The sequence below is a fragment of the Monodon monoceros genome, unplaced genomic scaffold (genome assembly GCF_005190385.1).
Source record: "Monodon monoceros isolate NGI ecotype Baffin Bay Population unplaced genomic scaffold, NGI_Narwhal_1 Super_Scaffold_18, whole genome shotgun sequence".
Lineage (NCBI taxonomy): Eukaryota > Metazoa > Chordata > Mammalia > Artiodactyla > Monodontidae > Monodon > Monodon monoceros.
Window position 1 is genome coordinate 169033565 of NW_021703774.1, and position 24043 is coordinate 169057607.

A 24043-nucleotide genomic window follows, 5' to 3' on the forward strand; every position below is an offset into this window, starting at 1 on the left:
AGTTGCGGCACGTGGGCTTCCTGAGTCGCGGCAGGCGGGCTCCTTAGATAACCACTCTTAAGTGTTCAAAGGTGTTAAGTACATTCACACTGTGTGCAACCACCTCCCCCATTCATCTCCAGACCACTTTTCATTGTGCAAACTCACATTTTGTACTCGCTGAACAACTCCCTAACCCCGGTAGTCCCTAACCCACCACGCTTCTATGAATTTAACTACTCTAAGACCTCACATATGTGGAATCACACAGCGCCTTGTCTTTTCCTGACTGGCTTATTTTACGTTGCATAAATCTCCCTAGAAGTGTCCCCTTCTGGAGTGATTTATGAATGTGCGGCCCAGAAGACAAAGGCGTCCCCCAGAGTTTCATCCAGACAACACCCTTCCAAACACAACCAACCAGAAAGAGGCCGGGACACGAGGAACCACAGCACAAGATGACAATTTAATGACAAGAAAAAACACACCAAACCAAACTTGGCGACTGAGAGAGAAAAGTGTCCCAACAGCTGGGAGCTGCTAGCCCGGCCCTCATCTCTGGGCCTTGGTGAGCTCCAACCTCACAGAGCACTGTAGGCGTGTCCTGGAGCCCAGCCCCTCTGGGCGAGATACACAAATGGCCAATATCCCTCATCCCGTGAGCAGCTGCTGCTCCCCCACCAACCGCAGCTACAGGGCCACCTCCTAGAGAGAAGGGAATCAAGCTTCTCAAGCATAGGACGCCCCTGCTTCCCGACAGCACACATCGGCGCAAACCCCCGCTTCCTTAAATCCTCCCCAAACCCCTCAATACCTACCCAAGTTCTAGGAGCCCCCCAACTCTCGCCGAGATGCACCCCGCCCCCTGCAGCCAGCACGATAAACCCAACTTTGCGAACCGCGGGCATGTCCCCAGTGGTATCTGGTTGATGGGCTTCAAAAGGACCGTGGAGGAACGCTGACAGCAGTGATGGCTAAGAACTGCCAGCCAGCACCAGATGGTACAAGGGACTCGAGAGCTTCTCAGAAACCTCACCAGCCCAACACTTCTAATCCTAGCAACCTTCTATGATAGATACCAGTATTGCTTCCATTTTAGAGATGAGAAAAGCAAGGCTTAGGTGATTAATAACTCGTCCAGGCTGTAGAGCAGCAGAGCCAGGTCTGAGACCGGGGTCACCTGCCTCCAGGTCCAGCGCCCTTTCTGGCCCCGTATCCTTCTCTCCGGAGCTGTGCTCACCAGGCCCAGCTGGTGGTGTCCGAGCTGCAGCGGGCAAGCAAGCTCACGGGCAGCGTGGCCCACGTGCAGAGAGCACATCCTGAGGGTGGTGTTGACTCTGCTAAAGGACTTGGTGGCCTTAGAGGGCCTCCTGCAGGGACCACCCTGTTCACCCAGCAGCCATGTCACTGCTGGTGGGTGTGTCCAGGAACAGTGCACCTGCGAGCTGGCCTGGGTAAGTCTTCATTGCTGGGGATGAGAAGGGACAGGAGCTTCTTGACCTGCTGAGAAGAGCCCCAGTTTGGGGGCAGGGGATACAGGCACTTGCTGGACACTCATGCCACACTGAGCAGATATGCCCAGACATTTTTCTGGTGCTACTATCAAAGGCCAGCATTTACCTAGGTGAGGTCTTAGTTGGAACACAGACAAACTTCGAATAGTTATGCATTTATTTTCATGTATAACTAGCACATCGACATGTGACTGCATGGATATATTGCTTAGTTAACCTAAGACTAAATCGGTAAGTGAGAAAAAAAAAAAAAAAGGATGTTGAGTTAAAGAAAATATTAAGGAGATAATAGAATAGGAGGTCCTTGTATGATAGAAATTGTGGAGGTATGGGAAGACCTGGAGTTTGCGACTCACTGCTCTAAGCTTCGGGCAAGAAGCTGTGCTCCGGTCTGAAGCCCTTAAGGGGCCCTACAGAGAATCTCTCCCGGTACTTGGAGCCCAGGGCATCCTCCTAGGAGCACATGGTACATCGAGACAGCCCCAGGGAGGAAAGCACATCTTGTTTAATGTGTTCATGTTCTACAAAATGTCTTAGAAGGGACAAAGCAACAAAAATGATTTTCCTTAAAAGAGAAGAAGAATCTTCTAGGTGTGGCCTTGAGAAGGCAGTGGTCACAGGGCAGCCTGGGCTGGAGGGCCCGAGTAGGGGTTGGGGGACACCCCTGTTGCTGTCCTGGAGGAGTGTGTGTGTGTGTGCGTGTGCGCGCGTGTGCACGGCCGTAGTCGAGGCTGCTGCAAGACGAACACTCAGAGCCCCTGTACTCTGCTCCCCAGCATACAACAGGCACTCAATCCATGTCTGTTGAATCACTGTCGCACACAGAAGGAGGCGCCGGAAGCCAGGGTGCAGGGGTTGCCGACTTCCTTGGGTGTCAGCATGTCATCCTTCACTCCTGCCTCTGATGTTCAGGTTCATGCCTCGGCCCCATGTCAGCATGACATGTCCCCAGTGTGGGAAGTCCATGGCCATGCCACCAGTAGGTCACAATCTTGTACATTTATGAACAATGGAAGGCATTTTCTTTTAAGATTCCCACCTCCCCTCCAAAAAATCCAAAGAATGTTTCTCATCACTTAAACTTCAAATTTTAAAAATAGTGCTTTTTAAGGGACTTTGCAGTTTTCCTGAAATAGTTCAGTCCTGCAAGGCAGAGCTGGTCTCAGCACCCCCAGAGCTAATATGTCACTGCTAGGGACACAGGGTGCCATCTAGAGACTCACCCCAACTCACCCCTGGAAATGGAGGTCAAGGCCAGTGCTCAAGAGGGGCCAGAGTCGTGGAGATGGGACCCCCAGGCATGACACTCATGGTACGGAAGCCTCCCGGTGCCCAGAGCAGAGAAGGAACAGCTGAGAGTCTAAAGGGCGCTCTGAGCTGGGAGGAGGCCTGGGTCCCGGACACGAGGGGCAGGCCTGCAGGCTGGTCCCTGTGTGGCTCGGAAGGAAAGTGTGCAAGAGCACGTCAGGAAGGGAAACGAGTTGGGGAGGGACCCCGAGTGGGGCTAGTGTGCGAGCACGGCTCTCAGCCCCCGGGTGCTCTCAACAGCACCCCGCAGCGCTCCGCTTCACGTGGCACGGCTTGCAGAAGAGACGGTTGTTCAGAGGGTAGCAGCCTTGGTCCGTGGGCTCCACAGACAGGAGGATCCTGCAGTCCTGCGGGAACAAGGCACACGTGGATGGACCCCAGGCCTGAGCACAGCGGCGCGGAGTCTGCGCAGGTGGGCCTCGCCAGCATCCACTGAGGAAATTAACTCAATCAGCTGAGGGGAGAGCCGAGGACACTGGGAGAAGAGGGGGCCCTTTGGTGGAGAAGCCCCCTGAGGGATCGTGGAAAGGGCTAGAAGGGCCTTAACACCCTCCCCCTGAGGTCCGGGGAGGGGTGCGGCCTGCCTCAGGTCGCACAGCTGGTTCCAGAGCTGGGAGAGGATGGGGTCTCCAGGCTCAGAGTTCAGGGTTCTTTTTGTTGTTCCACTGCCTGAACAGCTACAACACTAGCACAAACCTTAATATTTCCAATTTTCTAAATCACCAAAAGACTTTAGAATTTGGAGGATGGGGACTTGGGGCCCAAACTGCCAAATTCACCGTTCTGCCACGAGCCCGCACCTCCTCTGGGCCTCACTCGGGCACACACAGGAAATAACAGGAGGAATTAATGTCCAGAGACCCGGCTCAGGGCACGGCTGGCGTCCCCTGGAAGCTTCACTGATCCTAACAGAGGGGTTGGCCTCCATAGGGACAACTTTGGGGTCACGGGAGCCATCCTGACCCAGCTCGGCCAGCTGGGGAGGACACCCTTGTGTGTCTCTTCGCTGGAACTGCACCTCGAGTGTCTCAAGGGGACTCTGGGCTATTTAGTGCCAGGACCTGTGCTATGCCTAACAGCCAGTTGTGTGGCATTCTGAGAGCACCAAGTGTGAAGCCTAAAGTCCCACAGGGGCACATGTGACCTCTTCTAAATGAGAATCAACCATGACCGAGTCGCACAGTTTGCGAAGGAGCTGTCAGGTGGCAGAAAGCTGGCCAAATCCAGCCCAGAAGAACACGGGGCAGAACCACTTTTCTCACCCTCAGTTTCCTCATCTTAAACGGAGACGGGAACTCCCATATCGAAAGATCATCATTAGGATTAAATAAGGTGAGACGTGCATGAAAGCATTTTATATATTAAAAAATACTAGCTGAGGGCTTCCCTGGTGGCGCGGTGGTTGAGAGTCCACCTGCCAATGCAGCGGACACGGGTTCGAGCCCTGGTCCGGGAAGATCCCACATGCCGCAGAGCGGCTAGGCCTGCGTGCCACAACTGCTGAAGCCCGTGTGCCACAACTACTGAAGCCCGCACACCTAGAGCCCGTGCTCCGCAACAAGACAAGCCACCGCAACGAGAAGCCCGTGCACCGCAACGAAGAGTAGACCCTGCTCGCCGCAACTAGAGAAAGCCCGTGTGCAGCAACGAAGACTCAACACAGCCATAAATAAATAAATAAATAAGATACTAGCCAAGTATGAAGGTATTGTTCCCCTTCCAGCAATAGTAAGAAATAACATGGACCACAAAGTAGGCAGGAATGGGGAATTCCCTGGCGGTCCAGCGATTAAGCCTCTGAGCTTCCACTGCAGAGGACACGGGTTCGATCCCTGGTCAGGGAACTAAGATCCCATATGCAGGGCAGTGCAGCCAAAAAAAAGAAAAAAAAAAGGTAGGCAGGCATGATGGAGGGAGCGTGGATGGCATCTTGAAACCCATTTCCCTTCCTAGAGAAACAGCACCCACATCTGCTTAGGCCACTGTGGTTGGAGCCTTACAGCCTGAAATGTAGCTGGTGGAGTCCAAACTCTGACTCATGGCAGAGCCTGGGTAATGTTCCCAGTAGCCTCAGCCAAGCTGACCAAGGAGGAGCAGGGAGGGCTTATTTGCTCACCACCCAGGCCCGGGGAAATGCCAATCACCACTGGATCTAATGTGGGCTATAGCGATAACAGCACTTGAATTTCACCATTGTTCTTTCAAGATGCATTGTCAGCCGGACTTTGAACCAGAACAAATCAACATAATCATGAAGCAATGTGTCAACTTCTCGACTCAACTCCCTGGTCACCCTCAGCAAAAATGCTTCTTAGTTCTACATATCTGTTATTATTATTATTTTAATTTTGGCTGCATCACGAGGCTTGTGGGATCTCAGTTCCCTGACCAGGGATTGAACCCAGGCCACGGCAGTGAAAGCATCAAATCCTAACTACCAGAGAACTCCCTACATATCTGTTTAAATGTGAGCAAATAAATGTTTGGAATCACTCACTGGCTGATTAAGAGATTTACTCTGTTACAAACTATTACAGATAGGATAGATAAACAACAAGGTCCTATTGTATAGCACAGGGAACTATATTCAGTATCCTGTAATAAACCATAATGGAAAAGAATATGAAAAAGAATATATATATGTGTAACTGAATCACTTTGCTGTACAGCAGAAACTAACACAGCATTGTAAGTCAACTATACTTCAATTAGAAAATAGAAAGAAAGAAAGAAAAAAAGAGAGACTTGCTCTGGAGTCCCCACTTAGGTGACCCCTTTGTCACCATCACCAGAGAAGACAGAAACATCGGTGGCATGAGGTGATAGGAAGAGGTAGGGGAGGGCTCTTACAGCCTCCCCAGCAGGACTGACTATATAATTTGCAAGGTTCAGGGAAAAATGAAAATGCAGAATCCCTTATTCAAAAATGAAGAATTAGGGCTTCCCTGGTGGCACAGTGGTTGAGAGTCTGCCTGCCGATGCAGGGGACGCGGGTTCATGCCCTGGTCCAGGAGGATCCCACATGCCGTGGAGCGGCTGGGCCCGTGAGCCATGGCCGCTGAGCCTGCGCATCCAGAGCCTGTGCTCCGCAACAGGAGAGGCCACGATAGTGAGAGGACCGCGTACCGCAAAAAAAAAAAAAAAAAAAAAAAAGAAGGATTAAAAGAAAATGACAGCAGAGCTTCAAAGCAAGCACGGGACCCTTCTGAGTGTGGGGCCTGTGCGACTCCCCAGGCATTTCTTGCTGCACCAGCTTCTAACCAGCGTCCCCACCTCAGCCTCCCCACTCCCTGCAGCCTGAAGTCCAGACTCATTCGTTTGGCACAGGGGGCCCTTTCCTTCTCTCTGGCGTCACTGTTACCACACCATCCAGCACTCTACACTCCAGACACACCTCGAAACTTCTACTTCCTCCAGTTCTTCAGGCTGTTTGTGCCACAGTAGGATTTCACAGGCCCATGCCTCCTTTTGGACTTCATTTCCCCTCTCTGAATACATGGCAAACTCCTACTCAACCTGCAAAACCCAGGTTAAGCACTGCCTCCTCTAAAAGAGTGCCTTTGATTGCACCAGCCTTGATCACTTGATCACTGCCTTCTTTGTCCCAACGTTGATTTATACATGCTCTTTCTTAGCACCTGAAAAGGACATCTGTGGTGTGGGTCTGCCCAGCATCCCTTTCTTATTTCCAGTGGTTGTATCAATCCCAATCTGTTTCATACAGTCCTGCCTGCCTGGCCCCAGAGGTTATCAATCATAGCCCCTGGTCACTGATTGGTCTAGAATGGGCATGTGACCCATGTTGGGTGAATCAGAGGCCTTCTTGAGACTGAACGGGATCCCTGGATGGGGTTTCTAAGTTGGAAGGATATAAACCTGAGCCAACCATGGCCACGCACTGTACCCCCTGTCCCACAGAGGATGCCAGCCCACGGGAAGAGAAAATGAAGCAAACACACAAGAAAGGCAGAACCGAGAGATGGAGAGAGAGCCTTATGATACCATTTGATGTCATCAGTGATATCACCATCAAGAGCCTTCCCGTTAAGATCTCCTTTCTTGAGGAAAGCAGGTTGAGTTTGGTTTCTATCATTAACTCAAGGAGTTCTGATTAATAGAGCATATTTGTAATTATTTTCATTTTCACTTGTCTCTGCTATTGGATGGTGAGCAATCTGAGAGCAGAGCCCCAACCTGGACTTGTCCTGGCCTAGGGCCTGGCACACAGCAGGCTTTCAACAGGGCTTGTCCGGTGATTGAACAGGATCAATTGCATCTTATTAAATCAGCACTGCTCCACTCACCTCACACCTGTAGCAATTCTCATGGAAGTTTCTTCCCATGCACTCGATTTTGAAGGCATCCTTCCCGTCTCGGGGGATGATGGGATTCTCACAGATGCTGCACACAGGGGCGAATTTCCTAGAGGGAAAGAAACTTATGCTCAGGAGGCGTTCACGTCGACAACCACAGAAATTAGCTGTCAGAACGCGGGCCAGCTCTGGTTCACCTCCCAGAGCTATTTCAGACCCGTTGCTATCTAACTACACCTGGAGCTACGACCACAAATGCCTATTTCTTCCTGGCAGGAGCGGATGGAGAGGCCTGTGTAATTAGACCCTGCTTCCCAGGGTATAATTAGCTCAAGGCAAGGAAGTGATGGGAACATTAGAATTTAAGAAAGCAGGGGGGCACCCATTTCATTTGTCTTGTATTGTAGGTCACTGCTTTTTCTTCTTTCCTATTTTACTAGGCACACCTGTCTCTCCCCTTGGGCAGCGAGCAACTCGAGGGCAGGGATGGGGCCCTGCAGATGTGTGTTGCTACCACTCCATACGGCTCCAGCTCTGAGGGGAGGCACTGCGGTCTGGGGTTTGAGAGCAAGGCCTGGACATCAGGTCAGTGGGGGTTTGAATCGCAGCTTCCATACTTACGATCGGGGAGACTTTAGGTACTTATGTACTGCATGCCTCAGTTTCCACATTTGCTAAAACAGAACCTTTAATAGTGCCTGCCTGTAAGATAGTTTTGAGATTAAATGGCTTAAACCCAAGGGGAATTGCTCAAAATGTGTCAGCTGCAAGCAGGTGCTAAGTCAAACACAGGGTATGTGGAACAGGCAGTCCTGGATTCTGCAGGCCAGCTCTGACCCAGCCCCCAGCACTCAGGCTCGACTACTCCATCCCGCCTGAGCCCCACCCTGTCCTCCGTGCCCCATGCAGTGCACGGACCCCTCTTGTACCTGTAGAAATCGTCCAGGCAGTACACCTCATTCTGACTGTCCAGGGCAAAGCTCTCATCCCCGATGCACCGGGCGCAGGTCACACACGTGAAGCAGGTGGGGTGGAAGGCCTGGCCCAAGGCCCTGATGATGTGCTCCCGGACCACCTCGCCACACCTGCCACACTTCTCCAGGGTGTCCTGGGACAGAGGGCCACTGCCTCAGAGCCATCCCGTGGGTGTGCCCACTCCAAGCCACAAGGGGCATCAGACTGGCTACCCACAGGGGCCCGGAAGGCAGAGATACGGGAGAGGTGCTCACATTCATGCAATTGGCCTGGAACTACTACCCCCAAACCTCCACATTGCTTAGAGGGGATTGAGTTTGGCACTATATCCCTGGTGTACAGTCAGGAATCCTGCCATGAAGCTATGGCTGCATTTTTTTTTGTTACTAGGAGATGCTTGAGGCCAGGGTCCATAAGGGCCCATAGGAGAAATTTCTCTAAAACTTCAGAGTCAGTAAAAGGCATTCCCAGAGGAATTGCTGTGCTTTTTATTTTATGGACGATAAACCTTGAAACTTATTACCCTTTTCCATTTGGCCACTTGGAAGCTCACAGTCCAATTCCATGCTCCACTTTTAGGATGAGTACAGGGGTCTTTCATTCACATATTTTTGGGGTACTAACTGTCTACCTTGATTTTCCTCTGTTTTATCTATTTATTTTATATCTCATGGTATTATATGTATCCTCTAAAATTTTTTTTTATGTTACTGTGGTAAGAATACCTAATATGAGATCTATCCTCTTAACAACGAAGTTTTTTTTGTTTTGTTTTTTTGTTTTTTTTGCGGTACGCGGGCCTCTCACTGTTGTGGCCTCTCCCGTTGCGGAGCACAGGCTCCGGACGCACAGGCTCAGCGGCTATGGCTCACGGGCCCAGCCGCTCCGTGGCATGTGGGATCTTCCCGGACTGGGGGACGAACCCGTGTCCCCTGCATTGGCAGGCGGACTCTCAACCACTGCGCCACCTGGGAAGCCCAACAACAAAGTTTTATGTGTACAACATTATTATTATTTTTTGGCCGCACCGTGCAGCATGCGGAACTTCCCCGACTAGGGACTGAACCCATGCCCGCTGCAGTGGAAGCACGGAGTTTTAACCAGTGGACTACCAGGGAAGTCCTACAACATTATTATTGACTACAGGTATATGTGCATTCTTATAAGCTGCCTCAAATCCTTTCTGGAATGAGGAGGGATGAGAGAGAGAGAGACAGAGAGAGAGAGGGAGAGAAAGAGAAGGAGAAAGAAAGGTGTAGGTATCACTGAGGCAGAACACAGGGCCTCTTGCTAACCCATCCACCTTTTCCCCTACATGTCTCTTCCCCTTCCTGTTCATCTTAACCCGATTTCCTCTGGACAGATACGTTTGGTGGGGGTAGCATTTCTCCCTGCTTCCCGCCCCCCACCATCCTGGGGGCAGCCCTTGTCTCACCAGCACACTGCTGGAGCCCCTCCTGGCTGCTCCCAGCTGTAAGCCCACCCTCACCCCTTCTTCGCCTCAGTGTCTCACCCCTGCCTGGCTCCAAGCTGGGGAAGAGCGTCAGGACACCCCCCACTGTCATGTTGATGGGGTCAGAGGGTCAGGGTGGGGTGGCCTGGCTCCTTTCTCCTTCCACAGCACCTTACTGCCTGGGATCAGATCATTTTGAGTTTTCTAAATAGTCCCGACTCCAAATATTCTAACACCTTAAATCAGTAGTTTTCAGACTTCAATGTGTATCAGAATCACCTGAGAGACTTGTTAAAAATGCAGATTGCCAGGTGCTGCCAATCTATAAGGACAAGGTGAGATCCACTGTACCCCCAGGTGATGCATATGTGGGAGTTCTGTACACTACCTGGAAAAACGCCACCACACGCCACAGGAGAGTTAGCAATTCCAACACCTTGGCATCCAAACTAGCTCTCTCAGACTGTCTTTGGTACCCAGAGATGCCCCGTCACTCCGTGCACTGGAACCTTGTGGCTCTAGGTGAGGGAGCAGCAAGACCACGGGCAGGATGGGACTTCCCTGGTGGTCCAGTGGTTTGGACGCGGTGCTTTCACTGCCGAGGGCCCAGGTTCAGTCCCTGGTTGGGGAACTAAGATACCGCAAGCCGCGTGGCATGGACAAAAATAAATAAATAAATAACCACGAGCAGGGTTCAGAACCAGACAGCCCTGGGGTGACAGTGTAAAAGGCTGGATGATGCCCCCAAAGATATCTGGATCCTAAGCCCTGGAGTCTGCGACCATCTTGCATGGCAAAAGAGACTTTGCAGATGTGACTGAGTTAAGGATCTTGGGATGGGGAGATTATCCTGGGTTATCCAGGTGGGCCGCAAATGTCATCGCAAGTATCTTAACAAGAGGGAGGCAGAGGGAGATTTGACACAGAAGGAAAAGAGATACTGATGCAAGATGCCACACTGCTGAGTTGGAAGATGGACGAAGGAACCAAGAAATATGGCTTTAGAAGCTGGAAAAGGCAAGGAAATTGACTCTCCCCTAGAGCCTCTGGAGGGAGCAAAACTCTTTGGTTTTGACTCAGTGAAACTGATTTTGGACTTTGGACCTCCAGAACCATAAGAGGATAAATGTGTACTGTTTGAAGGCACCGGGTTTGTGGTCATTCGTTACGGCAGCCACGGGGAACAAACACACCTTGGCTGAGTTCCTTCTCCCTGAGCCTCAATTTCCTCATCTGTAAAATGGGTCACTAGTGCCTATCTCCCCAGATTGTTGTGGAGAAAGAGATGATACCACATCTTCCAGGTGTCCAGCTCAGTGCCAGGCACCTGGGGAACTGCCCCGGGGCTTACCTGGTAGCAGGGTTCACAGAGGGGCCGCCCATCCTTCTGGTAGAAGCTCTGTCCGGCCAGCTGGCGGCGGCAGATACGGCACGTGAAGCACTGGGCGTGGTACTGCCTCTTCATGGCCTCCACAGCCAGCTCTCGAGGGGACACGGTCTTGTGGCAGAAGGCACAGACGTCTGGGGTAGAGGATATACAGGCTATATACAGGATATCCTGGGGTAGAGGATATACCCGCCCAGCCCGGGAGAACTGTACCCAGTCGCCACCCAGAACCAGCCCGGAGTGCCAGGTCTCTGTCTGAAACCCCCGGGTGTTATAAATGCAGCCTCAGCTCATGGGCAGGGTCATGAGGGGCATTAAGAAGGAACGTGGGGGGACTTCCTGGCGGCGCAGTGGTTAAGAATCTGCCTGCCAGTGCAGGGGACACGGGTTCCAGCCCTGGTCCGGGAAGACCCCACATGCCGCGGAGCAACTGAGCTCGTGCGCCACAACTACTGAGCCTGCGCTCTAGAGCCCGCGAGCCACAACTACTGAAGCCCGTGCGCCTAGAGCCCGTGCTCCGCAACAAGAGAAGCCACCGCAATGAGAAGCCCGCGCACCGCAACAAAGAGTAGCCCCGCTGGCCACAACTGGAGAAAGCCCGCGCGCAGCAACGAAGACCCAACGCAGCCAAAGATAAATAAATGAATAAATAAATAAATAAAAGAAGGAAGGTGGGGGACCTTCCCTGGTGGTACAGTGGTTAAGACTCCGCCTGCCAATGCAGGGGACACAGGTTTGAGCCCTGGTCCAGGAAGATCCCACATGCCGTGGAGCAACTAAGCCCGTGCACCACAACTACTGAGCCTGCGTGCCACAACTACTGAAGCCCATGCACCTAGAGCCCGAGCTCCGCAACAAGAGAAGCCACCGCAATGAGAAGCCTGCTCACAGCAACGAGCTTGAGCTCGTTAATAATAATTAATAAATAAATAAAACCTTAACTTTAAAAAAAAAATGAAAAAGAAGGAAGGTGGGGAATTCCCTTGCAGGCCAGTGGTTAGGACTCCATGCTTTCACTGCCAAGGGCCCGAGTTCAATCCATGGTTCCCTGGTTGGGGAACTAGGATCCCACAAGCAGTGTGGCCAAAAAAAAAAAAAAAAAGGCAAAGGGTCTTTAAAAAGCTAAAATCAAGACACATAGTGTGGGACGTCCCTGGTGGTCAGTGGTAAAGAATCCGCCTTCCAATGCAGGGGACGCGGTGAGTTCAATCCCTGGTCAGGGAACTAAGATCCCACATGCCGCGGGGGAACTAAGCCCACGGCCACAACTACTGAGCTCACGCGCCTCAACAAGAGAGCCCGCGTGCCGCAAACTACAGAGCGCATGCACTCTGGAACCCGCGTGCCACAATTACAGAGCCCCGCGTGCCCTGGAGCCTGCGCGCCACAACTAGAAAGAAGAAGAAGAAAAAAAGAAACACATAGCCTTAGGACAACTGGGTTGCCATCTGCAAAAAAGTCAAAAGAGGGATCTCTGTTGTGACACCTTATACCCAGATAATTCCAAACGTATCAAAGATCTAAATGTGAAAAGGGAAACCATAAGAACACTGGAAGAAACCAGAGGAGAATTATTTTACAACCCTGGACTAGAGAAGGCCTTGGTACATGGTAGGCACTTAATAGCCATTTATTAAATTAGTAACACACGGTGCTGGAGAGTCTGTGGGCAGACGGGCACTCTGGCACTGTTGGTGGGAATGTAGATCTGGATGACCAAGAAAGACAACGTGGCAAAACTATCACAGTGCTTCCTCTTCTAGGAATTTATCTCACAAACTTGCACACAGGCAAAATGATCAGGTGCAAGGCGATTCACTCAGCATTACCACCTGAGCACCTGTCCACAGGTAACTAGTTAAATCCATGTGGTCGGGTCCTGCTAAGGAATACTACATAGCTGTGGAAAAGGACAAGGAGCCTCTTTATGTTCTGGTGTGGAGTGAGCTCTAAGACTACAAAGGAATGAGAGCAAAGTGCAAAACAGCACAGAGCTTGCTACTATTTGTGGGGAAATGGGGGAAGGATATATTTGTATCTGCTTGCATACGCGTAAGATATCTCTGAAAGGTTATGCACAAGGTATTAACAGGTTGTCTATCTGGAAGGAAACTAGATGATACAGGGATGGGGAAGGGGAAAGACTTTTCACAGTGTGCCCTTTTGTGCTTTTTATTTTGTACTATGTAAGGGTGTTATGTATTCAAAAAATTACATAGTGAAAAAACTTAGGGCATTTTTGCTATCACGGCAAATTTTGCTGATCAATATTTAAATGGACTTTAGTTATAAAGGAAAAAAGGTTAATGCAATAAAAATAAAATTGATGCACAACCATAAGGCCCATCACCACACTGTGAGCTGGAACAGATGCGGTGGCCCCTGCTCTCCTGGTTCCCCCTGGAAGCTCATGCTGGCCGCACGAAGGCCCCTGGGGGTCACACACAGTCCTTCCGTCCCTGTGCCCATACCTGTGGAGGCCTCTCTCTCGGGGAAGCCGACAGGCTCCTCTGGGGGAGGCGGCAGCTCCTCTTCTGTGGGTCTGAGATGATTGGGCCGAGGCTGCAGGGGAGGCCCCTCCACGAGGGGCTGCGGGGATAGAAGGGGAGAAGAGTCACCCAGTGGGGACCGCACACAGCCCTCTCAGCTCTGCTCCTCATGTGGTGGCACCAGGCGCAATTAGCCCCTTTGTACAGAGGCAGAAACTGAGGCCAGATCTCCCAGCTCCTTGCCCTGGGTTCCTTCACCCAGGGAAGTAGCTTCCTTCAAAGCTACTTCCCTCTGCTTCTAAGGAATCTCCTGGAATCAGGGTTTCCCTTGGCCTGGAACCTCTCCCATTTCTACAACGCCTCTGTTAAGGTCATAGGATTAAATATGGGTTTTCTATGCAGCATAAGGGATTTAGGTTAGACACAGCGGAATGCCGTCCTCAGAGATGAAGGAGGCACTTAGCGGGGGGAAGGGTGTGGCACCCCTTCTCCAAGGACCTTGAAAACCACGTCTAATTTTTACCAGCCTGAAAGTGTTTTGAAGAGGGACTGCCCTCAAGTAGGAGGAGGGACCAAACAACCTCTAGGCCTAGAACACCGAAAGACCCCGACCTTCCCTCCCCAACCCACGGGGCTCCGTCAGGGACCAAGGGTTGGCAGTACCTGCGGTGGGGGTGGGGGCAGCTGCTCTAAGTCTGAAATGAGTGACGCCCCCATCGGGGCAGGGGGCTCCTCGTCAGGAGGCAGGTACACTGGAGGGGGCGGTGGCGGAGGTGGGAGGAGGTCCAGGTCGGGGAGTGTGTCCTCGCCATCCAGGGGAGGAGGAGGAAGTGAACATCCTGCAACCAGAAGGGAAGGGTGGGTTGGCCAGAGTCTCTGCAGGTGCACAGAGGAGGTGACACTTGCCCAGGAGGCCGTGCAGCATAGTGGCTAAAGGCTCAGGTCCAGGGTCACCCGGACCTGGGTTCCACCTCTGACTCTGCCACTGACTTGCTGTGTGTCCTTCGGCATGAAACAATCTCTCTGAGCCTCAGTTTGCTCAGTTGGAACATGGGTCTCAATCGCTTAGGGTTGTTAACGAGGATTAAATGAAATGATGCAGGTGAGGGCTTGGCACAGTGGCTGGCACGTGGCACAGGCTCAGAAAACAGTAGCCGCCAAAGCCCTTCCTAGCAAAGCCTCCCCTACCCGGGTGTTAGGGCGCCTGAAATCCCCGCTGGATGGGCCCTGTGCAGATGTAAGCAAAACTAACCCCCAAGACTGTGGTTCCCAAGGTGTGGCTCCTGGACCAGCAGCATGGCACCACCTGGGACTTTGTTAAAAACACAACTTCTCGGCCTGCCACGCAGCTACACAATCAGAAACTTTGGGCTGGCTCCCGTCACGGGGTGTTTAAAAAGCCCTCCAGGCTGGGAACCACCACCTAGTTAAATAATAGAGTCAGGCCATTAGGTGTTGAAAGTATCAAGCGGATAGTTGGTGGCAAACTTTCCAAAGGAAACGTCCAGCTATCGTCACCTGAAGCCACCGATTAACCTCAGCTGACATCAGGAGTCTTCTGACTCGTGTTATGTATAGGAAGGGATGGGCACTATTGATGAAATGTCCTTATTAAAAAAAAAAAAACAACCCAAAACATAAAAAGAAAACCAACTCAAACCAATCAGGTTTCTAGAGTTAACTCCATTTATAATAAATTTGGAAAACAGAGGGGCAAGTTGGATGAGACCACGGGGAGACAAAGGGACAAATCAGGGTGTGGGACATTCTACAGAAACGGGCCCTGTTTCTGCAAGAAGTTAATGGCATGGGAGAGACCAAGAGAGGAGATGTCCCTAGAATTAAGAGACCTAAGAAAAATGACCATATATAATGTATATATCTGTGCTGTCCAGTACAGAAGCCACCAGCCACATGTGGCTATTGAGATGTGCTGGAAAACTTAGTACTAAAAAACAACGTGAGGGGCTTCCCTGGTGGCGCAGTGGTTGAGAGTCTGCCTGCCGATGCAGGGGACACGGGTTCATGCCCCGGTCCGGGAAGATCCCACATGCCACGGAGCGGCTAGGCCCGTGAGCCATGGCCACTGAGCCTGCGCGTCCGGAGCCTGTGCTCCGCAACGGGAGAGGCCACAACAGTGAGAGGCCCGTGTACAGCAAAAAAAAAAAAAAAAAGAAAAAAAATTTTGATAATGATTACGTGCTGAAATGATAATACATTTTATATATTGAGTTGCATAATGCATATCATTAAAAGTAATACCATATATTTCTTTTCACTTTTTTCAGAGTGGATGCTAGAAGATTTTTAATTACATAGGAGGCTTGCATTTGTGACTTGCATGATGTTTTTATCGGCCAGCACTGCTATGGACCTTATTTGGATTCTGATTCAAAGGATTAATCATCTCATTTAATTCTCCTCATTTTGTAGACAAGGAAAAGCTAAATATTCCACTGAATGATACAGCTCAAAAGAAATACAAGACACAATCCATTCCTCTACAATCCAACAGTTAAAAGGCATTTTTATGACAGTTCAGGGATAATTATGGATAGACTATTAGATAATCATAAGGCATTCCTGTTGATTTTATTATGCATTGTTTGGCCTTGGGGTTATGTAAGAGAAAGGCCATATTTAGAGATGGCACCCTGAAGAATGTGGGGCTGAAGTGACTTGATTACTGGCATTTCCTTTTAAATACTTCACGAAGGAAAAGAAAAAAAGGAACAGATGAAACAAAGGTAGCCAAATCTTGGTAACTGTTGAAACTGGATGTGGGGTATACAGGGTTCCTTGTACTGTTTTCCCTACTTCTGTGTATGTTTAAAAGTTTCATTAAACAATAACAACCCAACAGCAAACACACACACACAGAGGACAGGAGTGGCGTGGTGTGGGGCGATGGCGGGTGAGGAGGTGGCCTCCACCCTATCTGCCAGCCAGCGGGTGCCCCCGGCAGGGAGGGAGGAGGCGGGTGGAGGATCTCCTCCATCCAGGAACACTCACTATAGTGTAATCCCACCTCTGCAGGCTGCCCTGACAAGGGGCTGTCCAGCTCCCTGGGGAGTGGCAACTGGGCAACTCGGGAGAGAAGCCACAGCGCAGGGCTGTGCCCACTGCCACGCTCAAGGGGAGTGCTATTAATAGCGCCCCGGGATAGAGGGCATGGAGGCACTCTGCCCACCTCCTGTCATGGGGGCCCAAGGTAGGCCAGGCTCCAGCGAGGTCAGACCACCCTAGACACCCTGGGAGAGCAGACAGAGAATGTTCAAGGCCCTGCCGCCTAAAGACCTGGGCTCTGGTCCCATTCCCTGCATGTTCGCTGGGGCACCTCTCTGGGTTCAGGTTTCCCACCCATTTGACAAAGGTAAGAACCCCTCTGCCCAAGGGCTATACAGATGCGAAGCTTGCTCTAGACCTGTGAGTCTGCCCCAGAATCGCCTGGGGGCTTGTCCAAACGCAGATGGCTGGGCCCACCCCAGCGCTTCTGCTTCAGCAGGTTTGGGGTAAGCTCTGGGAATTGACCTTTCTGGAATTGCGTTTTGAATTTACACTAGAATTTACATTTCCTGGGTGATACCGACGCTTCGGGTTCAAAGGCCACACTTTGAGAACTACTCTTCTCTTCCGAAAGTCTAACCTATTAACGCCTTTGGACTGGAACAGTCGTTCTCAAAGTGTGGTCCCCAGACCAGAGCATCAGCCTTACCTGGAAACATGTAAGGAATGCAAATTCTCGGGCTCCACCGCAGACCTGCTGAATCAGGAAGGCCCAGGGTAGGGCCCAGCTGGCTGTGTTAGAACAAGCCCCCAGGGGATGCTGATGCTGCTAAAGTGTGAGACTCTACCCTACGTGAGCTGACTGAGTCGGGAACCAGGTCAGGAAGAGACAGCAGGAGAGCTGAGGCCTCTCCCAGGACCTGCCTGAGGTTCTAGACATTCAGCTGTGAAGGGTGGGCAGGAATTCAAGAGAGAGATGGGGGGGATTTCTGCCAGGATGAAAGGGCTCAAGAAATGCTGGTGGATTCCTAAGGGGACAAGCATAGGTGAGGTGTCAGATGACAGCCTGCTGCAGAGCTGGCTTTGAGCAGAAGGCAGACCCCCAGGGCCCACCTCTGTGTTCTGCAGTCAGACCAGACTCATGACCGCTGCTCACCTAGAACTTATCTCACCCCAGCGGGCCTGAACCCCAAGATTCCCCGTGCTCTGTGTTTGCCAAATTGGCCAGCAACATGCCTGACCAGCCACTGTAAGGCCATCTCGCCCGAGGAAGGTCTGGTCTGGTTTTGCTACCACAAAACCTGCTCCCTGGATCTTCTGCCTGTAATTCCAATACCCCATGAAAATGTCCAGGAAAGTTTGGCATTTGGGCAACTAAACTATATTTCCTAGGTTCCCTCTCCTACCCAGAAGGGCCATAATTTTTTTTTTTCCCATTGGATCAATGTCCTGATGTGTGAATTTTGGTCATCATGGTCCTGGTTCTCCTGTACAGAGAAGCAGCAGGAGGAGGCTGTTCTTGGCACGTGTGGTTAGGAAGGAAAGATCAGTTTAAGAGGCTGCGTCATAATGAAGAAGCATGTTACACGAATATTCATGTACTCTCACGTGTAGCCACGTGTGGTCCCTTCTCCCATCTGTTTTTGGCCTCCCATAATTGGCACTTCCCATTGGCCTCTAGGTGGTTTCCATGGTGATGGATGCACAAGGCTGCCTTAGCCTCACTCTGAGGACTCCAGGGCGTTCACCTGCCTTCCCGGGCTGGCCTCTCGCACTAAGCGTCTCAGTGCCTCCTTGTTCGAGCTGGTGCGCTATCGGATGAGGAGCCACCTCGGGCCCCTAGGTTGTCATCCTTCCTTGCTTCTACCCAACAGTTGAGATTTCACATCACATACATGACCAAATTTCCATTTTCCAGAGGAAGAAACTGAGGCCCAGAGTGAGGAAACAGCTTGCCTAAGACCACACAGCAAGTGAATGGCAGAGCGCAAGAGAAAACAAAACTATCTTTCAGGTCCTTCAACTTGCCAAATTCATTCCTGCCTCAGGGCCTTTGCACTTACTGTTCCCATTTCCCTTCTAGCTCCACTCTGTCATTTAGGTCTTAACTGAGCTGAGATGTTACCTTCTTTGAGAAGCCATCCTGACCACCCCATAAAAAGCTGTACCTCCCCAGCTCTTCACTGTGTTCTATTCTAGTAGAGTGTTTGTGTCTTCCTGATGTTATATTTTATGTTTTTATTATCTGTTTCCCCCACCAGGAGGTAAGTTTCATGCAGGCTGAAAACCTTCTCTCTTTTCACATTCCCAGTGCCTGGCCCAGAATAATAACAGTGGGTATTTAGCACTTTCTACACGGCAGGGGCAGGCGCTGGGCTCAACACTTTACATATGTATTAACTCATCAAATCCTCACAAGGACCCTTTGAGGTGGGTACTATCATTATCTCTATTTTACAGATTAGGAAGCTGAGGAACAGAGAGGTTAAGTGGCCTGCCAATGTCACACAGTCAAGAAGCGGAGGAGCCAGGATTCGAACCCAGGCAGGAAGGTTCCAGAGGCTGCCTGGGACACAGTAGGTGCTCAAAGAATGACCTCAGAGCCTGCCATTTCCTCCCCGCCTTGGTGATGCCTCTCACCGGGTCTCCCACCCACCGCCCTCGCCCTCTTACCTCCACTGGAGAGCTGATGTGGAACAGCTGGCACTGGGGCTGCAGCCCTGCCGGGGGGTGTCCAAGAACGGAGCCTCCCCGCAGAGCCGGCCCCGGGTGCCTTCGTGGGAGCAGGAGATTCCCGGAGGCAGCCAGGCCGGGCCTCACAAGCTGCCCGCCTCACCTCCTCAACCACAGCCTCATCTCGACGTGGAGGTGCCAGGGTGATAAAGACAGATGAGGCGACCCTCTTCTCAGGCTTTGAGGCCATTGCTTCAGCTTCCGGTGGGGCTGGGGACAGAGTGAGGCGCAGGCTCGGGCAGGGTTCAGGGCATGGCAGGGGCGGGGCAGAGGTGCTCCACCTGGGCAAGCAGACAGCCCCAGGGCAGGGAGCCTCTCCCCTCCCAACAAGACAGGAGCAGCCACTCCACAGTGCCAGCGCCCCACCCAGCCACAGAAGGGGCTGCGGATGTCCCACAGGGAAGGGCAGGTGCCCACCACGTGGCTTGGCCAAAGGGTGGGACCCGGCAGTCCTGAATACCCCTCCCCCGGACCTACACACCTGGAGGAGCAGAGGGCAGCCCTGCCCTGCTCACCTCACAAATGATTAATTTCCCTCCTCTACGGGAGCGTGAGGGAAGGGCCACTCCTGCAGCTCCCCACTCCCAGGGCAGCTGACTGCCCGTCCCAGCACAGGGCCACACCCCAAGTGAACTCCCTCACCTGGGATCTGGATTTTCCTGGGAAAGGTGACGTCCCCAACGTTCAGGCCAGCTCCACGGTGGGCGGGAAACAGTGTGACTCTCGTCAGAACATCAGGGCTGGATTCCAGGAGGCAAAGCGGACAGAACAATCAGCTACCATTTACCAAGCCCTGTTCTGTGCCAGCAGGGCCCTAAACACTTTCTGTTCATTAACTCACAGATCCTCCCACCGCTGCGGTGGAGAGGCACTATTACCGCACAATCATCGTGCCCATCTTACAGATGAGGAAACCCAGGTGAAGAGGTGGAAGTCATTTGTTCAGGGTCATGCAGCAGCAGACCTGGGATCTGAACACAGAGCCCATGCTCTTGGCCACTTGGCTCTTCTGCCCTCTCCCAGCCCAGCTCACAAACCAGCATCATTTTCTCCGCCATCAGAGTCCACATCCAATCAAGTCTTGATTGTATGGCCAGAATGTCTCACTCAGTCTCATCTCCAAAATCACAGCCCTGGTTCAGGCACAGGGGTGAGGGTGCCTCAATGATCTCCAAACCTGCCTCCTACCCTGTCTCTGGAGTGATCTTTCTGGAGCATAAATCTGTTTCTCCTCTAGTCAAAAGCCTTCCACGGCTCCCTACTACCTTCAAGATAAAGTCTAAATTTCCCTGGCCTCAACCTATTTTTGACCACCCTGGACCACGCACGGTTCCTGGACCATCTTTCTCCCTTACTTGCTCTGGCATGTTTCCACCACCTGTTTTTCCTCTCCTCCCTGCTGCAGGGTGAATTTCAGTTTTTCCTTAGAAGCCTAGTGCAAACATCACCTCCTCCATGAAGCCTCCCATGATTCCCGACTCCAGGGCGATTGTTTACTCCACAGGGCAATGACAGCTGACTCACCATCACCATGTCTGCCCCCACCCCAACTGACAAGTGACCTCATCGACCTTCAGTTGTGTCTGTGATATCTGTGTGACCCAAGTCTGGCTCACAGTAGACATCAAAGCATGGATCTGGGAGCAGGGCAGCATCCCCACCGGGGAGAGCCCATTTTCCTTCTCTCAGGTGGTTCCTGCAGAGAGTAGGCTCCAGAGCTAGGGATGAGGTGGGGTCATGGGCTGGGGCGAGTCGACCACACTCAGCTCAGGACTGTGCCCTTTTTCTCTCTTACTCTCCATATGGGCCACGCCGACATGGCCCCAGAGCCCGGCCCATAGATTCATGGGGAGGAGAGTAAATAGGGACCCAAAGAGTGAACCTGGAGAGGTGGGGCTGGGTGGGTTGGGGGTGAGGCCCCAAGGGACCCTAATGTGGACTTGGAGCCCAAGTGGCCACTCAAAGGCTTCCCTCCACTGGCCACCGTGGGCTCTCTTGGAGACTGATGGAGAATAATAACAAAAACAACAACATACGCTCCTAAATTCCTTTTAAATTCGTTTGTGTTTGCTTAAAACGTGCAGGTCATTCTGATAAGAAACCTGAATAAGAAACCAATACATGAATAAAGCTTTAAAAGTTCTTTTAAAGTACTTCTCTTTTGTTTCTTGTTTTGTAAGTGATGTTTGAAAGTACATCTGCTTCTGTTGGCTGTCCTCGACTTCAATCTCATACTTCGTTACAAGTTTAAGAATCTGTTTTTGCGAACAATTTTCAGAGTGCGTTTAACCTTTAAATGCAAGAAACAACAAGGGCACTCACTGATAAAGTGCTCGCCCTGTGCCAGGCACTATGGAGAGTGCCTTCCCAGCCTCAAAAGTCACCTAATTCTCAACACAGCCTGCGTTATGCCCCCACTTTATAGATGAGGGCAGGTGAGGCCCCAAGCAAGAGGTTGCAGACTTGGAATTCTAACAGGGCACCATCCAACCTGGAAGTCCAGGGGGTATCCTTGAGCCTGAGAGGACACACTTTTTCTTCCCTGGATGGCTAGGGGTGGGGGGGAGGGGTGGGCAAAATTCCCAGGCCTGTTCTTACCCCAGGGTGGCCCAGTCCAGACCAGTTATCTGATGGTCAGCATATCCTGGGCTCATCCCCAGAGACAGCTGAGGATGCCTTCTCTGCCTCCCTCCCCTCCCGCCCTGAACCCCCCTCCATCCCGGCTCACCCCCGCCGGGAAATCAGATCTGCTGGTTTCTCAGAAAACGTCCAAGGCGAACGTCCCAGCACTGAGACCAGATGTTCACAGCTGGGCAGCACTCCCCTACCCCCATCCCTCCCCTGCGGTTCCGGCAGGGACTTCAGGCCCCAGGGGAAGAGGCCGGGCTAGGGATTTTCAAAGCCCAGTCAGTCAGTCCCGGGGAAGGAAAGGGAGCCTCGGCTTCCCCCTGGTCCCACTGCCCCCCAGGTCACCCTAGTGTGGGCTGTGGGTGAGAGAGCTCCCTGTGGGGCAGCCTCCCGGCCAGCCCAGCCCAGGAGACCCTCGGCAGCCACCCTTCCTCCCCCAGAGGGCGAATCTGAGATCTAGCTGGGTAAGCGGAGAAAGTGGAAACAAAGGGAAGGAAAGTCATTTCCTGTCAAGAGGAAGGAAGGAGGCTGAGATCCAGCCACCCACCCAGCCGGGCTTTTCGACTGCGGCCCAGGGCAGGGCCCGGGCTGGCTGAGCCGGAGGGCCTCCAGGGGTGGGGTAGTCTACCCCACCTCACCCCTGCTGCCACACTGTCCCCTGTCACACTCCTTCTAACCCCCTCCAGAACCCTCTGGAACTAACTTTAAGCTGTAGCCTAGGCTTGGTTGGGAGCTAAACTTTGCTGGAGGTGGGAGTGAGACTGAGCCCCGCGCCCCCTGCAGGGGACCCTGCAGCCTGGCACAGGAGGTCCCTCTTCCTTTCCCCCACCCCAGGGAAGCAGAGGAGGCACAAAGGGCTGAGTTCACCCTGGGCCCCCTCCTTCCTGCTGGGCGACCCTGAGCAGGTCACTGAACCTCTCTGGGCCTCAGTTTTTTCATAGAGTGAGAAGAATGAGGTCTTTCTGGAAGGGTGGCTGAGAGGATAAAAGGAGAGGGGGTACTCAAAATCTTGATACTTGGTAGGTGCCAAGAGAAAGCTAACTGGTTATTCAACCCCAGAGGGGGAGGAGGAGCCCCTGGGGGGCCTGTGAGGACCAAGACTTAGCTTCCATCATTATGAAGAGCAGGTATCTGGGTGCTGCCCACCCTCTTCCCGGGGTCCTCAGATCCGGGCTGCAGGAGGACCCAGGCCAGGATGCCCCAGGCACACACCTTGGGGATCGCCCAGTCCCACCCCTTCCCAGCCCCCGAGAGGATCTGAGGCCCAGAAAGGGGCAGCCCTGCGGCCTCTCCTTCCCCTCGCCTGACCCTGGCTGGGTAAAGGGGCCCGGAGCACCCCGGAGCTCCGGAAACCCAGCGCCCTCTAGCAAGCAGCCCGGCGGGCCGGCCGGCCGGGTCACTGTGGGGCGCTGCCGGGGACTTTAATTCGATCCATGTGCGGGACGCTGTCCTCTTTGTGCGGGAGCTTCCGCCCTGCCCATCCCTGCTCTCCGCGTGCCGCTCCCGGGCAGGGACCCCAGCCTTCCCCCCCAGAACTGCCCTCCCTCCACTCGGAGGACAGAGACCGAGGGACTGAGACAGAAGGACAGAGCCCGCGGCCCCTCGTCCCGCGGGCCCCCTCCGGGAGCGACGGGGCTGGGGTCCCGGCTGGGGAGCAGGGTGGGCGCCGGCCGAGGGCTGCCCGTGCTGTCACCTGTCTGTCGCCGGGGCGGGGACGGAAGGACAGGACCCCCACCCCACCCCCGCCCCGCTTACCTGGGCCGCCCGCGCCCCCGGCGGCTCCGGTCGGTCACCCGATCGAGCAGAACCGGGAGCGGCGCGGCGCGGCGCCTCCCGCCCCTCCGCCCTCCCCGCCCCCTCGGCTCCCTCCGCCCCGCCGCCCCGGCCGCCTTACCATAAAAGGTGAAGCTTGGGGGAGGGGGCCCGGGATTCCCGCCGGGCGGAAGCGGCCCCTACCTGCCCCCCCACCTGCCCGGCCGCGCCCCGCGCCGCCCCCTCCCCGCTCCCTTTGTTCCGTCGACCACTCCTCCCTTCCCCTCGACCCAGGCCTGGAGGGCGGGAGGCCTCCTCCGCTGCCCACCCTCCTCGTCCTTTGTGAACCCAGAGTGGTCCTTCCCCTCCCCCTCCCCCAGTCACCTGGGTTGGTGGCTCCACCAGTTTGGCCTGGGATCTCCCAAGGTCTCAAGAGTCAGGTGGATCTGGATTGAATCATGTGACCCTAGGCAGTCACTCCACCTTCCTGGGCCTCAGTTTCTTCG

The 24043-nt window shown here is 53.1% G+C and overlaps 1 protein-coding gene across 1 annotated transcript; it reads right to left on the bottom strand.

Moving 5' to 3' along the window:
- Positions 1-431: 431 nt before the first annotated feature.
- FBLIM1 (filamin binding LIM protein 1) lies at positions 432-23630 on the bottom strand. The gene is made up of 9 exons (XM_029227969.1): positions 23541-23630; positions 19800-19897; positions 19098-19367; positions 14082-14257; positions 13401-13518; positions 10894-11063; positions 8044-8222; positions 7106-7223; positions 432-3148 (listed from the first exon to the last, which is right to left on the bottom strand). The coding sequence occupies exons 3-9, from the start codon at positions 19345-19347 to the stop codon at positions 3035-3037; spliced, it is 1125 nt and encodes a 374-aa protein (XP_029083802.1). The 5' UTR covers positions 19348-19367; positions 19800-19897; positions 23541-23630; the 3' UTR covers positions 432-3034.
- Between the last annotated feature and the right edge of the window lie 413 nt (positions 23631-24043).

What these genes read in the sequence shown, in the direction of transcription:
- FBLIM1 (XM_029227969.1), bottom strand. Translation starts at nt 19,347, where the DNA reads ATGGCCTCAAAGCCTGAGAAGAGGGTCGCCTCATCTGTCTTTATCACC. An exon ending in TCTGTGAACCCTGCTACCAG is followed by an intron (nt 8,223 to 10,893) that starts GTAAGCCCCGGG and finishes CCTCTGTCCCAG; the next exon opens with GACACCCTGGAGAAGTGTGG. An exon ending in TGCCTGGACGATTTCTACAG is followed by an intron (nt 7,224 to 8,043) that starts GTACAAGAGGGG and finishes CTTTCCCTCTAG; the next exon opens with GAAATTCGCCCCTGTGTGCA.